The 17908-nt window shown below is 40.7% G+C and overlaps 1 protein-coding gene across 1 annotated transcript in view; it reads left to right on the top strand.

The window, feature by feature from the left end:
- Positions 1 to 1208: 1208 nt before the first annotated feature.
- FZD6 (frizzled class receptor 6) overlaps positions 1209 to 17908 on the top strand; it is a 34493-nt gene continuing 17793 nt past the window's right edge. The window contains exons 1-2 of the mRNA XM_024745023.1: positions 1209 to 1296; positions 2266 to 2598. Of these exons, the coding sequence (XP_024600791.1) occupies positions 2422 to 2598 (177 nt within the window). The 5' untranslated portion in view covers positions 1209 to 1296; positions 2266 to 2421. The remainder of the gene's footprint in view (positions 1297 to 2265; positions 2599 to 17908) is intronic.

Below are 17908 nucleotides of genomic sequence, written 5' to 3'. Positions count from 1 at the left end.
CAGGACTCTTAAAACTCAACATAAGAAAACCAACAACCCAATTAAAAGACAGGCCAAAGACCTTAACAGACACCTCATCAAAGAAGATATACAAATGACAAATAAGGACATGAAAAAATGCCCATATCTTATTTCATCAGGGAAGTGCAAATTAAAATAGAGATATCACTAAACACCTATTAGAATAGCCAAAATCCAGAACAGTAACAACATCAAACCTTGGCAAGGGGTTAAACACCAGGAACTCTCAAGCATTGCTGGTGTGAATGCAAAATGGTATAGTCACTTTGGAAGACAGTTTAGCACTTTTTTTTCTTTTATAAAATTGAATATACTTTTACCACATGATCCAGCAATCTGGTTCCTTGCTACTTACCCAAAGGAACTGAAAACTTACTTCCACACAAAAACCTGCACACAGATGTTTTTTATAACAGCTTTATTCATAAGAGCCAAAACTTGGAATCAACCAAGATGTCCTTCAGTAGGTGAATGGATAAATAACCTGTGGTCCATCCAGACCATGCAATATTATTTATCACTAAAAAGAAATGAGCTATCAAGCCATGAGAAGACATGAAGGAATAGTACTGAGTGACAGTGGCCAGTCTGAAAAGGCTACATACCGTACGATTCCACTGGAAAACAGAATATATGACATTCTGGAAAAGACCAAACTTGGTGACAGTATGAAGATCTGGTGATTTTCAAACGTTAGAGGGAAGGGATAAATAGGTAAGCACTGTGAGATGACGCGTGGCACAGCTGGTACTAAAAAATGGGTTGACTCCTAAAGCAGTTGAACTTTCTATTACGGTTCTGCGTCAGCAAAACATAGGACCTGCCAGGGCTGAAATCCCATTGCCACCTGTGCCTCCAGTTGGTGACCAGACTCCCTGAATTAATACAAGGGTTTTTTGTTTTGTTTTTTTAAGACAGATACCCAGCAAGCTACCCACTCTCCAACTAAGGTCACTTGGGCAACTGACTTTCCAGAGCAAATTGGCCCCGTTTAAGAATTCTTGGCTCCTGAAATTCGGAATAAATTGGGTTCTTCTAAAAGAAGCTTTATTTGGGATTCTAGGCTGAACCCCTCTGGACGGCACATAAGAGACGGCAAAGTGAAGGGGGCTCCCCGGCCCAACAGAGGAACCCCGACACCGCTCAACCCGGCCCAGCGGGGCCAGCCCAGAACCAGGCCCTGGCGGCGCAGTCTCCCGGGAGCCGTCTCTGGTCGCAGGGGTACGGTGGGCTGGACGGGGACGGGGAGGAAGGTGCCTTCGACCGCCGCCCGAGGTGAGGGTCCTCGGGCCCCGACTGGGCGGGCGGCCGCGGCCGGGCGGGTGCCGGGGTGAGCGGGGGCGGGCCTCGAGGGGTGCGGGGCGGGCGGGGGGCGCGCGCTTGTTGCCGCAGGTGTGGGGAAGGCGGCGGCGGCGGCGGGACGGTCCGCACCGGCCAAAGTTTTCCCGGAAGTTGGGGAAAGGCGATGCCGGTCCCCGCGGGGCCAGGGGCAGGTGCCCGGCCCTGGGCCCGGGGCAGGTGCCCGGGGGTGGGGTGAGTTGCCCTGCCTGGCACTGGAAGTCGGGGCATCGGTGTGTGTTGGGGGATGGGATGAGGGCGTGCGATTTTTCGTGGCTCCGGGCCCACAGCCTCCCTCCCACCGAAACTCCGTCGCCGCCGCGGGACAGCTTTGCTCATTTCCCTTTTCCGTGAGATCGCTACTCACCCCAGCCCTTGAATACTAGTTTCGCTCCTCCGCAGTAGGAATCCTGGAAGTCACCCTCTACTTGGCATTTTTAAAAACGTAAAAGTATGTCTCCAGAAGAGTGCCACAAAAACTCGCCCTTTAGAGTCTTTAAAGAATTGAAGAACTCATGAGATCTTAAGGAATTTCCCCGGGACTCGGTTTTCTTGTGCGTAGTAAGATAGACAACAGGGGCTTTTAGGTTTTACAATTCTATCAGCCCTTCTTAACTTATTCCTATCCCCACCATTTTCTCCATCTCACTCATCCAGTGCCACCCTTTTACCCTGTGTTCCGTACAGCGCAAGCCTCCTATCATACGTTCCCTAGAGATGAGACTTCCTCAGCAGGCGATAGGATTCTGTGCCAAGGCAGGTGGAAGAGGATCTCGATGGGACGAAATTTTCCGTCGTTTTTCCGGTGTTAGTTACCTAGGGTGAAAATCTTAACTCTGCACTTTGACGTACGCATTTGAGTCTATAACAAACGTTGCTGATACACCCTTTTGGTTGTTTTTACAGTAATTGACCCAGAACTCATTTTCAGGAAAAAGGGCTTCCTTCAAAATGGTAAAATAATTAAACGAGGAATTTGAGCATTTTATCTTTGGATGGAAATCTGAGAATGAAAAGAGCGATTAATCCAAGCCATGTGGTAAAATTAGGAATTTGAAGAGAATGGAAACGTTTACATTTTTGTGGACATGTATTTTTCTACCCCTCATACGAGGGCACAGTCTTTTCACCTGTGAACCAATTACTGTTCCTAGATGTATGAAAATGGCCTACAACATGACATTTTTCCCTAATCTGATGGGTCATTATGACCAGAGTATTGCGGCTGTGGAAATGGAGGTGAGTAGTTCTTCGTATCTTTATGGAAAAATAGTTTATGCTCTTTTCTGGAATAAACTATAAGTAGGACCTTTTTTTAAAAAAAAAAAACACAGACACAGTAGGGGATTTCTTCAAGTTGTATATAAGTCCTACTTTGAATAAATCCCTTTGAGAATTAAATCTCCCTACTAACTTGCGCTCGTGTACATCTGTGGCCCTGCTTAGTGGATTTGCTTAAGATCGGGTTCATTTTATACGAAGTATAGTTATGAATGATTTTGCAATGTCTTGCACCTGTCAAATATTTTGCTCTCCTGAGTAAATTTAGGTAGTTCCTCTAGAAATGTGAATTCTGAATTTTCCTAATTGATTGAACGTGTAATCTCTATTGCCTGGACTAAAAGTGCTTGGATTACATATATTTTCATAAGTAGTTGTTATGTTCACTTGGCCCTGTTTTTCTGAAGCAAATCAATGACTAGAAGATTTTGGGGCTGTAGATAGTGTTTTGCTAAAAAGTGATTTTTTCTTTAAGCATAGTGCTTCAAGTATTCTTTGTAAGATACCTATTTAAAAAAAAACAAAAAACAACACACATGTCAGGGGAGGAGCGGAGTGACACTAAAGATTGCCTCAGGTGCCTCAGTTACCTGCCTCTGGTTTAGAGATACGCAGATTGCTAGGGAGGTGTGGGAAGAGTTACCTGTAGAAACCTGTCCTCTCCTACAGATCTGTTAGGTGGATAACTTTCATGAAGGAAAGAAGACAAATGTTTCTGTAGTTTTTTTCCAGAAAAACTGAGGATAGTAAAGGCTTTTTCCCCTCAGATTGTTTCTTTTTTTTTTTTTTATTTTTTTTTCAGATTGTTTCTTAAAGTTGAAACCCCGGCAGTTTTAATATAGACACAGCTTTAAAAACTGACCAGACTTGCTTTCGCAGCTTCTAAAGTCTTCCATTGTTGTTTAGTTGAATAGTTGTCCAGCTACCTCATTGTAGACTCATGTCTAAAATAGGAAGGCTTTTGAATACTAAGTAGAAGTACTTTTAAAAGATATTGCAAATTATATTACTATAATCTTTCAATGGTTTTTCAAACCAGTGCAAGGTGTCTTTTTGAACACTGAACAGATGATGTGGTGAGACTTCCATTGGTTAATCAGAACCATTTTGATTGTTTAATCTGATTAAATAAAGTATGTGGTATGAGTAACTTCAAGGAATAATTATAACCTTCATTCACATTTTTTCTGATAAGTGTTTTATAACTCATATCTTATAGAGTTCTTAAAATTTTTTTTAAATCTGGTCTCCTTTTTGTATAGTAGCTACATGCATTTTGAATGCTGACATTGACCTTATAAATTCAGATAATTTAGAATTCCTTATCATAGAGTACCATTAGGAAGATAGGGAGAGATGCATCCCTGCTATTAAATACTGTAATTATAAGATGATAAGAACTAGTTTTTGTTCTAGACATGTCTTTTTAAAACCAATTGTTTCTGACCCAAAAAAGGTTATTTTTCATTTACCTAGCTTCTTTCCCAGGTAGTTTTGTGTCTGGACTTGATATTAAGAAGGCATTTTTGTTCTTCCCTCCTTTATTTGATTGCTGACATTACTAATCTCTTCATTATATAATCTACACTTTCTCTTAGCCTTTACTATTAAGTTTTATTCCATAAATCACATTTCAGTTGGTTTAAGGATATAAAAGAAAGCCATCAAGCAGTCATTTAATACCAGCATTAACCTACGTTTACAAAAGAAGAAAGGGAAATGGAAAGGCAAAATAATATCAACCTAAATCAGACTTTAAATCCCTATAAATTATCTTTTTGGTCCAGTGTATTACACGTTTCCTATTGCCCCGTTCTTATTTTTCCTTAGCCAGTGGCATTCTCTTTTAGTTCCTGTATTGAATGTCCAAAATTCTATAATTCGAGAGTTGTGACTTAAATATCTTGCAGAGCTTCTTATCCTCTTTTGTGCCATTGACCCATTCTCAGAATTTTAAAATTTAAATAACATGAGTAGGATTACAGAGGAAACCAACTATATTGAAATGTACATCTATTTATAGCCCAGGTTAGGAAGCTTTGAACCTGTCATTATATAGGTGAAGAAACTGAAGCCCAGAAAAATTATGATTTGTCCAAGATCTGAGCGCTATAATCTGATGCAGTCTTCTCTGTCAACATGGACCATAATGTCATTTTTAACGGTTTTTGTGGGGTGTTTATTTTATCCCTGACCTTATTAGATAAAAAAGAAAATATTTCCTAAGATTAGAATGTCCTGTGTTAATTTCAATCTTTGCTGCTTCTTCCTAAACTTCATTTTGATAAAAATTAAGCTGGGAGATTTTTTTTTTAACCTCTAATCAGTTCTACCTTTCTGTTTCTCATCCATGCCTTGAATACAAAGTCTTGTCAAAATTTTTAGATCAAAAATAAAATCCTTTGGCTTCAGCCTGTCCCCTCTGGTGGTGCCAAAGTGATTTCAGTAAAATGCAAATCCATGCAATCCACTCTGGGGTTAAAATTCTTCACCATTTCCCTAAAGCTGGAAAAATAAAGACCTGACTAGTGCAGCACCTAAGGTTCTTTATATGAGACCCTGCCTTCCTGTCCGGCTTCCCATCTCGTTGCTTCCCATGTTACACACTCTGCTTTGGCCAAGCTGACCTGTTTGTAGATGTAGAATTCAGATCCATATTACTCCCTCTCACTTCCGTACAGTTGCACATATTGTATCCACTGCCTCCTGGGCTCCTTACCTACCCTTCTTCATCTGCTCAATTTCTTTACATCTCAGTTAAAGCAATAACTCTGTGTTTAGCGAAGTATTCCTTTCACCTTTCTCCCAAGCATATTTAGTCAGCTCACTCTCTACACTCTGATAGTACATAATATATACAGCTGTTCTTATACTTACCGTGCTGTATTGCACTTATTTACATGGCTCTCTCCCTAGCTTTTGAGGTTGTTGAGAGTAGGGATGTTTATTCATTTCTATTTCTAATGCCTAGTACAGTGTACAGTGCCTCTGAGCATGGTAGATGTTCAATGAAGGCTAAATAAAGGAAAGGGAGATGTTTCTTATTCTAATAAATCATCAATGAGAATTTTCCCTCCAAATCTTTACCTTCCACCTTTATCTTCTGCAGAGTCTACATGAAAGGCACTAATATTTTTATCTGTGTCTTTATTCCCATCTTACCCCTAAGTTCTTCATGACAATTTATTTTTTCTTAGATTCCATATATATGTGGTAGCTAATCCATTATGAGTTTATTTTTGTGCGTGGTGTTAGGGAGTGTTCTAATTTCATACTCTTACATGTACCTGTCCAGTTTTCCCAGCACCACTTATTGAAGAGGCTGTCTTTTCTCCACTGTATATTCTTGCCTCCTTTATCAAAGATAATGTGACCATATGTGTGTGGGTTTATCTCTGGGCTTTCTATCCTGTTCCATTGATCCATATTTCTGTTTTTGAAAGGCCGTAATATTTTTATGTGGTTTACATATCATCCACCTTTGATCTGCCTGAGCCTAGTTCTAATAAAATACATCAGTTGATATCCTCTATGTTCTTTGCCATTATTAGTGTGACACGTGTTTATTTTGAATTTATTCAAAAGATTAGATTTTTTAACCATTTATATTTATTTATATGGAGTGAAAGAATTATCTTTTGATTGGACCATTGTATTATAAACTATATGTGTCAGATTTCTTTTCAAACATTGTACTTTAGTACTTAATCTATAGTCCAGTCAAATACTAAATTATAACTGAATATACCTCAGCTTTTACTTTTAAAAAGTGTTTCATAGTTTCTCTAAAGAACTGATTGTGTTTTACACTTCCAACCCAACGCCTTTGGCTCCTGCTGGTCCTGGTTGAATTTCCAGTGTTTACTATGAATTAACGTTAGGATGAGGGGCTGAAGAATTATCTGATGATTATGGCAACCAGTTGTGCCTTCTTAGCTACCAAGAATTTCATGTAAGTCAAGAGATCTATTTCCCTCCTCTTTTATGCCTTAGTTTTCATTATGTATGATAGTTATACTGGTTTATAGAATTTATAACATTTGTGGTCATTGCTGATCTGTGATTATATGAGATGGTTTAGGGCAGTGGTTGTCAAACTTTAGTTCATAGACCAGCAGGTTGTGAACTTGTTAGGAATGCAAGTTCATGGACCCCATTCCAACCTACTGAATCATGATCTGTGAAAGTAGAGTTCAGGAAACTGATTTAACAAGCTGTCCAGGTGTTTCTTATGAGTGTTAAAATTTGAGACCCAGTGGTTTAGAGCAGGGAATGCAGACATTTTCTTTAAAGGGGTAAATAATAAATATTTTTGGCTTTGCAAGACATTCACTCTCTGTCACAGCTATTCAACTCTTCAATTGTAGCCAATACAAATGAGTGTGGATGTTTCAATAAAACTTTACTTATAAAAACAGATAGTGCATCACTTTTGGCCCACAGACTGTAGTTTGCTGAACCCTGGTTTAAAGTACTTGAAAATGTTCTTAAGGATTACACACATAAAGCATGTAATAAAACTCATTATTGTGCATTCTTATTAATATGTTACCATATGTGTTATTTTCTTCCCAGATAATTTTAAGTCAAATTTATCACAAACCAAAGGATCTGACTGAGATATCCTGGTCCTTTAGCTTTGTTTCAGCGATTGCTTGAAAAAAAGGGACTTTGATTTTTTCCTTACTTTATTATCTGAGACTGAAGTCATTTGTATTACTACAAAGAGTTAATTTACAATTCTGAATAGTAACTTGGCTTTGTAATGAAAAGGATGTTGTACAGTCTAACTCTCCCAAGTGGAAAAACAAATGGTTGCTGGTTTTCCATTGTGTTGCTTTTTTGTTTCATATCTAGAGCATTGTTTCTCAAATTGTGAGGTTGATGTCCCTTGAGAGACTGATTTCATCCAGAAAGAGCTGAGACTGATCTAGGGAAAATGGAGACCAGAATTCTGTATTTTTCTTTTTGAATTGCCTTCATTAAGACCTAGGCAAAGCTAAGTCATGTATTGTGTTTGGAACAGCATGTGGTGGTTCTACTTTTGAACAGTCTAAAGGGAAGTGAGCCAGAAAAAAAACAACAAACTCCTTTCCTTTCCACCTGTTAGCATGCACTAGTAAAATGTCTCTACTCAATTAAAAATAAAGGGATGGAGAAAAACTGTATAAATAAACTTTAAAGAAAAAATCTGTTTCTATTGGTTTTTAAACATATTCATCTGCTTTTAGATGAGTCTAGTGGACCCCTTCCTTTCCTCCTTATTCTCCACTCTTCTACCCCATACAAAAGGAAAGAAAATGTTTAGTGTGACTAACCTCTTTATTTTTTAGGGAAGACTTTCTGAAAATAGGTGTAATTATTCTGAAAGTAAGCTATTGAGTCATTTAAAATGAAATAAATATAGAAAAGTATTCCAGATCAGTTGTGTGTATAGTGGCTACTGTTGGGTTTTAAATGTAGAAACTATAAACTTACCTTCCTTTCTGACATTGTACTGCAGTAGTAGGGAAAGTACCTTGACTAATTCTGAGTCTGCAGAATCAGGGTTAGACCTGTATGTGAACAGAGGACAGTATTTCTCCTGGGAGTCTCTGCAGATAGGCACAAAATCCCTAGGGTCATTCCTTGTTATTCCACAGTCTGGGATATTATTAGTTATGCCTTCAGGAGAGCCTGTCCGCAAAGAGACATGGTTCTTTTAGACCATGGGAAGACTGTTGTGTTGTGATTTTTTCCTTTCCTTGAGAATGTGGCATGTAGATAATGAAGTTTTATTACTCTAGTTTGTATATATGTATGTATTCATTCATTAATGTTTGTTGAATGTGTACCTGAATGTGAATTATAGTTTTTCAAGTTACAAGTTTTCTTCAAATAAATTAGCTGCCCCTTTCTCTCTTTCTCCTCCTTCTGGGACCCTCATAATGCAGATTGTTAGTAGGCTTGATGTTGTCCCAGAGGTCTCTTAAATTAAACCGTCCTCATTTTTTAAAAATTCTTTTTTCTGTTCAGCTTGGGTGATTTTCACTACTCTGTATTCCAGCTCACTGATCTGATTCTCTGTATTATCTAATCTACTGTTGATTTCTTCTAGTGTATTTTTTATTTCAGTTACTGTATTCTTCCATTCTGTTTAGTTCTTCTTTATAATTTTGAACTCTTTATTAAATTTCTCACTGTGTTCATCCGTTCTTCTCCTGAGTTTGTTGAACATCTTGTGATCATTGTCTTGAACTCTTTATCTGGTAGATTGCTGATTTCCACTTTACTTAGTTCTTCTTTTGAGGTTCTGTCTTGTTCCTTCATTTGGAACACATTCCTCTGTCTCCTCATTTTGCCAAATTCCTTGTGCTTATTTCTATGTATTGGGTAGGTAAGTTATGTTTCCCAATCTTGGCGAATTGGTCTTATGTAAGAGACGTCCTGTGGGGCCCAGTAGAACACTCCCCTCTGGCCACCAGAGCTGTATGCTCAAAGGGTGCCCACTGTGTGGGCTGTGTGGGCCCTTCTGTTGTGACGGGGCTAACAACTGTGAGCACCCTGGTAGGTGGGGCTGGTCCCCAGCCCTGCTGGCTGCAAGTCCCTGCCTTGTGTGGTGGCTGCCAGAGGTAGTGGTACCCACTTACCACTAATAGGCTAGAGGGAAGACTCCAAAATGGTGCTTGCCAGGACCAGTGTCCTTGTGGTAGATTGAGCTCCCCAAAATGGATGCTGCCAATGTCTGTTTCCCCAGGGGGAGCCCCGGCCTTCTGCCTCTCTGGGAGCCTTTCTGAGATCAGTAAGAGGGTCTGACCCAGTCAGATTACTGCCTCTGCATTGGGAGTTGGAGTGTGTGAAGCTTTGCATGTGCCCTTTAAGAGTGGAGTGTCTGTTTCCTGCATCTCTCCAGCTCTTCTGTATGCAAGCCCTGCCGGCCTTCAAAGCTAGACATTCTAGGGGCTCATCTTCCCAGCGCGGGACCCCCAGGCTAGGGAGCCTGATGTAGGGCTCAGACCCCTGGCTCCTTGGGGAAAACCTCTGCAATTGTGATTATCCTTCCATTTATGGGTTGCCTACCCTGGGGAGTGGGTCTTGACTGTACTGTATTACTACTTCTCCTACCTGTCTCATTGTGGTTCCTTCTTTATATTCTTAGAGGTGGAAAATCTTTTCTGCTAGTCTTCAGGTTGTGTTCATCAGTAGTCACTCTGTAAAGCTGTAATTTTGGTGTGCCCGTGGGAGGAGGTGAGCTTAGAGTCTTCCTATTCCACCATCTTGGCCACATTCTCTAAGTTACAAGTTTTAAATTAAATAATTGACTCTTCAGTGGACAGATTATTCTGCAGTACCAACCACTTACTATATATCTTTGTCTAATTTCTAAAGGAAAGGTCTTTTGGAGAAATAGTTTAAAATTTGTCGTGCTCGCTAAGAACTACTTAAAAAATAACATGTTTTCTGTTGTGGAAATAATGCAAATTTCTGTTTTTTATTCTTGTCTTGTATTCCAGGCCCTGGTTTGCATTTTTTAAAAAGAAGTTGACTTGCCTGAGATTGGTCACATTCATGATAATAAGTGCCAGAGTTTGTACCACTTGATTATACAGTAGTCCATTAACAATCTCAAAGAATTTACTCAACTCTCGTAACCACTTTGACAGTGTTTGCTCTGTGAAGTGTAAACGTTTAAGGACCCCTTTAGATCTTTAGTGAGTCTGTTGCCTACCTAAGGCGCACCACTTTTTTTTTTTCAATCATTTTTTTAAACTTCTTCACTTTTTCTCAATTTTCATTACTATCACTAGAGGTTGGCTTTCTTTTTGGTGACATTTTAAAGTAAGAAATAAAGCTCTTACCACTTCTTGAGAGTTACTGTGTGACACCATGAGGAGAAAGCACAAATCCTGAGATGAGAATCAGATGCTTTACGGTCACTTGGCCTTGGTCACTAGTAAAGTGGCTTCTTCCATGTACCAGGGGGATTCTGATTCATGCTTCAGGAAAGTGACAAATGTCTATATAACCTGCATCTTTATTGCTAAGGGAGGCAAGGTGCAGGCGAGATACTGCCACAAGCCCACTCTGCTTAGGCTTAGCTTTATGTATTTCTTAAAATCAAAATATTTTTCTTCTTTTGATCCCTCTCTATTAGCCCTTTAACCCAGAGTTTCTCTTCAGGATCTTATAGCACCAGCAACCCCGGGTCTATACTATGGTCCCTTCCATTATCATGTCATTAGATCATGGGAGCTAGCTGGTGTGTTTTAAGGACAAGGTGCAGTATGACAGAAGTAGGCATTCTGAGAGTGTGAGTAGTACGCTCATGCTGCTTTCCTGTGTCTTTAAAATCTCCTCCGGCCACTTGAAGAGGGAATCACATGGGCTACACCTGATGTCATAAATAGGTGACTAGAAAACACCCAGTTCATGAGAGGTCTTGGGCTGATGATCTCTAGATGTCCCATAGTTGTGTCCAATGTCTACCAGGAACCATTAGCAGAATCAAAGTGGAAGGTTCCTCTTATTTATGTAGGGTTAATCTCCTCATTGGTACATACCTACGGCCTCACCAGCTTTATGTCCTAAATATGATGGGCCAGCGTGATGTCCTGTGAAATAGCGATATGGTTAGAGTCTCTGGTCAAATGAAATTGAGGCACGGAGCTGAAGAGCTGCTATTACTCTGCGGTGGTGCTTCTCACACTCTGGTATGCATCAGAATCATCTGAAGGGCTTGTTAAAGCACGGGTCACTGACACCGCCTCCAGAATTCCCGAATCAGTAGATCTGGGGTGGAATGGGGAATTTACTTCTAACAAGTTTCCAGTGGGGCATGCTGTTGCTGCTTCAGGGGCCGCTCTTTGAGAATGACTGCTCTGAGGCAAGTTGGGGAAGATGTGTTGCTGTCCTTGTTAGGTGAAAGTAAATTCCTTTCGGAGGAAAAAGCACTGGCCAGATTAGAGCTGCATATGTGTTGCCAAGGCTGTACTGATTTGCTATAGTAGAGAGATCACATCTGGGAAAGTACTTTAGCCATTTGATTAAGGTTGCTTAAGACAATGTATTAATAACATAGCCAGTTAAAATGGACAGGTGCCACCGATTACTACCCCTGAATCTGTTTTTGATGATGTCACTCATCTCTGAAAGCCCTGTCTACAGTATTGCTTTTGATTTTCTATCATGGTAGAGGGGGACCTCTAATGTTTTTTGTTTTGCCACCTCGACCATAAAAATGTTTATCCAGGAAGCCAGTATGGTGATTGTGCTATTGTGAAATACAGCTCTTTGAAGTAGACACACCTGGGCTTGGGAAATTACACTGGGTTGGGTTTGGGATCTGTTAGTTTGCATCCTTCTCCGGAGTTGCCCCTGTGTAATCTGAAATTGGCCCCCGTACACGGAGGGCAGGGAGAGACTGAAGAAGAGGCGGAGCACTCCCGATTGGTAGGTGGCAGATTTAATAAGCAAGAAAACTTACATATGAGGCTTGTCTTGGGTGGCCACAAGAAGAGTAGATCTCCGCACCCACCCGCCAGAATCTTAAAAGTTTATATAGAGGCCTTCACTGGGCTCAGTCACACATACCGTCCAGATGATCTCAGCACCACTTTACTCTCAAGGCTGAGGCCTCGGGCAGCTTGTGGTGCGGGGAAGGCCAGTGGAACATACCTTCAAAGGACAGGAGAGGGGATGAGGGACTTCCGTTTGCCAGGGTCCAGCTCATGGGTCATGTCCTCTCGATTATCTCCTCCAACAGGGTCCCACCAAGCCCCTGTAAAAAGCCCAGTCTCTGAAGCTAGCACGTTGAATCTAGAATCAATACACTCCTATCAGTATTAGCACCATCTAAAATTTTGTTCTTTCCTCCATAATCCAGCATCCTCAAACCAATATAAATGTATAGTGTCTTACAAATAATGTATAATCCTTTTTTTCAGATTTAATTTTGACTTGACCCTCCCAGGGCATGATGGGGTTGAACTCTTCTTATAGATTGAGACATTGAAGCGTGGTGGGGATGGGGTATGAGGCTATTTATTTGCTTCTTACAAAGTAAATCTTTCAGATGAGTGCCTCAACAGACCAGGGATGAGGGTCTGCTTTGAGGGCTGGGGGTTCAGAGTCCTGTGTGGGGACTCTGAACCTTGTCATGTATCCCTGCTTCAGATCTTGACGTCCCACTGCCTTCTTATCACAATATCACTGGATCTCCAATGTGAAAGGGAAGCAAATTTAACTGATATAATTTGGCAACCTGCAGGATCAAACTGTGCCTTTGGTTTTCACCTTCAGCCTTGAGATAGTAAAGTGGTGCTGAGATCACCTGGACAGTATGTGTGACTGAGCCCAGTGAAGGCCTCTATATAAACTTTTAAGATTCTGGCGGGCGGGTACGGAGATCTGCTCATCCCAAGACAAGCCTCGTATTTAAGTTTTCTTGCTTATTAAATCTGCCACCTACCAATCTGGAGTGGTCTGCATCTTTTTAGTCTTTCTGTTTCACTCCACACCTTGAGCCAAGAATTCAGGGATGCCAGTATGTCGCTCTCTTCCTAAGCCGAACAGCGCCCCTAGAAGCACTCACTTCAGCCCATAGTCCTTGAATACGTGATGGTCTTTATACCTTTCTCTGCTTGTCTGGCAGCAGCCACTCAGCCTTGTCTTCACTGGGCACATAATTCTAAGAAGTTCTTTGAATCTAAGTGATTATAAGGCTAATACAATTAGTTGTTTTTCTGCTATATACCATGGGCTGCCAGATTTCCATCTTTAAATACTGACAGAATGTTTGCTCGCTTTTGACCCCAGTTAGTCCAGAAAACCAGTTCTAGAATTCTTCCCATTTCACCGAGGTCACTTACAACTTGTTCTTTATATAATTTTTATGCCAGTTGGTCTTCTTGGTTGCAAACAATAGAAACCAACTTTGACTAACTGAAGCAGAAAATGGGTGGATGTTGGGTAGCTTGTCGGATCAATGGAGAGGCTGGAGAACCAGGGAGAAGCATAGGGAACCAGAACACAGCTAAGATCATACCATAAGATCAGTCTGTCACCAGTGCCAATGCCAGTGGACACTTCCTGAACCATTGTCCCTGGACACTTATTTTGGCACTGTGGGTATTATTGATCCCACTGCAACTGCCTCAAATAATCTGACTGTTCTTTTATACAAGAATCTCAATACCTGGAGCATCCACCTGGCCAAGCTTAGATTATGTCCCTATGTTTTTGTTGTCAGGTTGCACCCCTGCATCTGTCCTTAAGCTTCTGTAGCATACCACCTACTTTGGGATTCCCCAAAATAGGACTGCTGGGCAGATGGATATGGAAATGTTCATTGTAAAGCTCAGTGCAAGACAGAGTTAGTTAACTAACAAGGAGAAAATTTCACTGTGGTACCTACAGTTGCTTTGAAATTTATGTCCAGCTCTGCAATTCAAGTCTTTGTTACCCTCTTCATAAACTTTCTGAGCCATAAAGTGTCCTTAGAGACCATCCAGTAGTTCATCATGTTCATTTTACTGATGAATGCTCTGAGACTCAAAGACAGAAAATTATCTGCCAAAGGTGACACCAGCAGTTAATGACAGAGCTAGAACCAGAATTACAATGCTGGTATTATTTCCAGCAAAGGATTATATAAAATACTCCATGTATTTTGGTTCTCATTGTCTATATATCATAGTTTGGCTCTGCTCTTTTTCAGAATGGAGGTATAGTTTGCCTTCTTAATTGCCCTCTTCTTTCTTGTTCTGGCTAGTACTGATAGTAACTACCACAGGATTTCTACCAGGAACTGACCATTTCTTAAAGTTTCCTACCTTTTATTTCTCTGAGTGTTAAAAGTATAATCAACAGGACTATTTTAATTATTACTTAATGCTAGAATTTCAAAAGCAGCATTGATTTTTTTTTATGCTGTGGTTAGTTATTGGGTGAGTTTCTGAGCCTTCTTTGAGAATAAAATTTGAAAAGGAGAAATTCTTGCATGAGACCATGAAGGCTCTGGGTTACTGAGAGAGTTGAAGAAGGTGTGTCGTTCAGGGAGGAGAGAGGGAACGGACTGAAGAGCCTAGAAAGTTTGAATCATTGCTCAGTTCATGGGTTTACATAGCACTTACCATGCTAAATACTAGTTTAATAATATGATATTCTGAGTATAAGATTAAGGACACAAGGGCTTCCCTGGTGGTGCAGTGGTTGAGAGTCCGCCTGCCGATGCAGGGGACACGGCTTCGTGCCCCGGTCCGGGAGGATCCCACATGCCTCGGAGCGGCTGGACTCGTGAGCCATGGCCGCTGAGCCTGCGTGTCCGGAGCCTGTGCTCCACAACGGGAGAGGCCACAGCAGTGAGAGGCCCGCGTACCGCAAAAAAATCACCAAAAAAAAAAAAAAAAAAAAAAAAAGATTAAGGACACAAGAAATGTCACAGTGAGTCAGGTTAGTAGTCTTTCCATCTCAGTCAAGGTTTGGTTTCTGAGAATGATACCTAGGACATTTTGTGGAAGAACATAAAAGATTCCTGTCAAGAATTTTATTTAAACAATTAGGGAAATATGCTCATTCTGTTTTTTCAACCATTTGGGATGAGTTCAATAACAGGCTGACTATCCATTATTTAAAGTGCTATTATTTGTTCTAAAATTATCTGTTCCAGGGAATTCCCTGGTGTCCTGTGGTTAGGACTCCAAGCTTGCACTGCAGGGGGCACGGTTTCGATCCCTGGTTGGGGAACTAAGATACTGCAAGCTGCGTGGTGTGGCCAAAAAAAATTTTTTTTAGATAGATAGATTGATTGATTTTAAAAATTACCTGTTCCAGAATTACCTGCTTCAGGAGGTACATGTATCATCTGAATATGATAAACATAGTTTGAGGTTTTACTGTCTTTGATTAATGTGTCCTGTGAACATTTGTTGAGTTTTGTTTCATGTTAGAAGATTCTCAGTCCTCTTTTGATATCCTTCTTCCCCTTCATTCTTATTGGCATTCCTGCCTGTCTCATGCTTTGGGGAAGGGTAATTTTCAGGGAGAGTTGGGTGGCAACTTAGTATCAGAGTTACAGAGGACAGATCTGGAGTCATTTGGACCCAGGTTCCTATCCTGGTTGCCATTTACTACTTATGTGACCCTATGAAAGGTGCTCTAAGAGCCTCAGTTTCCTCATCTGCAAAGTGGAGATAAGAACATCCCTCTCAGGGACTTCCCTGGTTGCACAGTGTTTAAGAATCCGCCTGCCAATGCAGAGGACGCGGGTTCGATCCCTGGTCCAGGAAGATCCCACATGCCACAGAGCAGCTAAGCCCGTGGGCCACACCTACTGAGTCCATGCGCAGCAACTACTGAAGACTGTGCTCCACAAGAGAAGCCACCGCAATGAGAAGCCTGAGCAAAAACAGCATCCCTCTCACAGGATTGTTGTAAAAACAACTGGTATATGAGAAAGCACAGTGCCTAGTTTATGATAGGTGCTGAGTAAATCTCATTTATTATTAGTAGCATTAGCTCAGGAATAAGGGCACTTAATTCTAATTTAGGCTAGATTTGGGGATTTCAGTAACAATTTCAATGAGAAATTGGATTTCATTTTCTCACTTGTAATCTGAGAAAATGGATTAGCTCAGTAGTTTTCAAACTGTGATCTCTGGAGGTGTTTTGAGGTCACTGGTGGGGAAGGGGAGTGGTGAGAGGTGTCTCAGAGGGAGGGCTTCCTGTTCAGCGGGAGCAGCTGTGCTTTTATTTATTTAATATATTAAGCTTCTTTGTAACCTCTTAAAGAAACTAATCCTTGGCAGAATGCGCACACATATTTTAAAAACAACAGTCTTAAAAGTCTACTCAGGTCCCTTCCAAATCTAAAAAAATTTCTTTATGTCTATTAGTTTGCAACATAGCTTGAACATTAGTGACCCACATTAGATCTGATCTGAAGACATGTTTTGTTTGTCCTGTACATTATTTTAAATGTTCACATTAAAATTTTTTTAAATTTGGAGATTTCGTGTACAAATCCGGGTTCTGTTTTCTTACGAAAAATTGAAATGCCTAACAGCTCTGTGCTCCCACTCTCCAATAACAGTCCACTAGAACTGAGTAGCAGCTGCTCCCCAACTACTCCTGCTGTCTTATACCCTTCTGAATTTATCTGCCTGGCCACTGAAGGTATTTGAGTTTTCAGCATCTGATTTATCCCTGCAGATTGCATGAACAGCAATGTTATTGGATTAACCAGTGTTGGCACTCTAGAAGAATTAAACAGAGGATGTGACTTGCATGTTTGCCCCATAAGAAAATTGTTCTAATATAGCAAAAAGTACACGTGTTACTTTCATTTCGTCTGCCCTGGACAATAATAGTTCTTAAGTGCTGACCATCAGTTTATTTATAGCTATTGTAGAATGGCTTCTGAGTTAGAAGAATTAAACAGTGTGTTTTAATTATTTCCATCATAAGAGTTGATTACCAGACACTCAAAATTTGTAGGAACTAGGCTTACTTGGAACAGGAAACAAAGAGGTAAATGCTACCAGTTGCCCATGCCTCCCTTTATTCCACCTCAGTCCGAGAGGAAGATACTCACACAAGCTGGGCGTTCTCCCCCTCCAGACAGAGAAAATTGAGAAAAGTACCCTACTGTTTGCTCTCCAACAAGCTCTTGTTAGGTGGCAAAGGTTTAGGCCTCAGCACCATTCAGATAAGGGAGATACAGTGTACAACCGTGGCAGCCCTGTCTTTGCTCAGTCTGCCCCATCAGGGCAGGGTGAATTCTCCACTGGTCCAAAGTCCTCCACAGCTCTTGTCCTCTAATTGTTGAGTGGGTTCTCTACGTGCCCTTTAAATGAGACTTGTTAATTGTAGTATTGTAATCACATCTCATATTTACTTATTAATTTTTTTTGTCTGCTTGGCCTTTCATTTACTAAGAAATATGAATTGAAATTTCTGATTGTGATCATGGAATTGTCCACTTCTCCTTGTAGATTTGTTGCTTTTCATTTTACATATTTTATGCTATTTTATTAGGCGTATGCAGTGCTCAGCAATGCATTTTAATGTATATCTGTTGCAGTTTATCTAGAATCTGAATGTGTTGTGGCCAGAGATACTTAATTGGTCACAGTGCTGAAAATAGAAGTCCTCATTCTCCTATTTATTTTTCAGAGATGTCTCAGTGTTCATAGCTCACTGATGAGACCCTTCCCCTGTTTTTTTGTACAGCTATAGATTTTTTTTTTTTTTTTGCGGTACGCAGGCCTCTCGCTGCTGTGGCCTCTCCCGT

The sequence above is a fragment of the Neophocaena asiaeorientalis genome, unplaced genomic scaffold (assembly GCF_003031525.2).
Source record: "Neophocaena asiaeorientalis asiaeorientalis breed wild unplaced genomic scaffold, Neophocaena_asiaeorientalis_V1.1 scaffold933, whole genome shotgun sequence".
NCBI classification, from domain to species: domain Eukaryota; kingdom Metazoa; phylum Chordata; class Mammalia; order Artiodactyla; family Phocoenidae; genus Neophocaena; species Neophocaena asiaeorientalis.
Note: the sequence above shows the minus strand (reverse complement) of the source record. Positions and strands in the feature narration are given on the sequence as shown.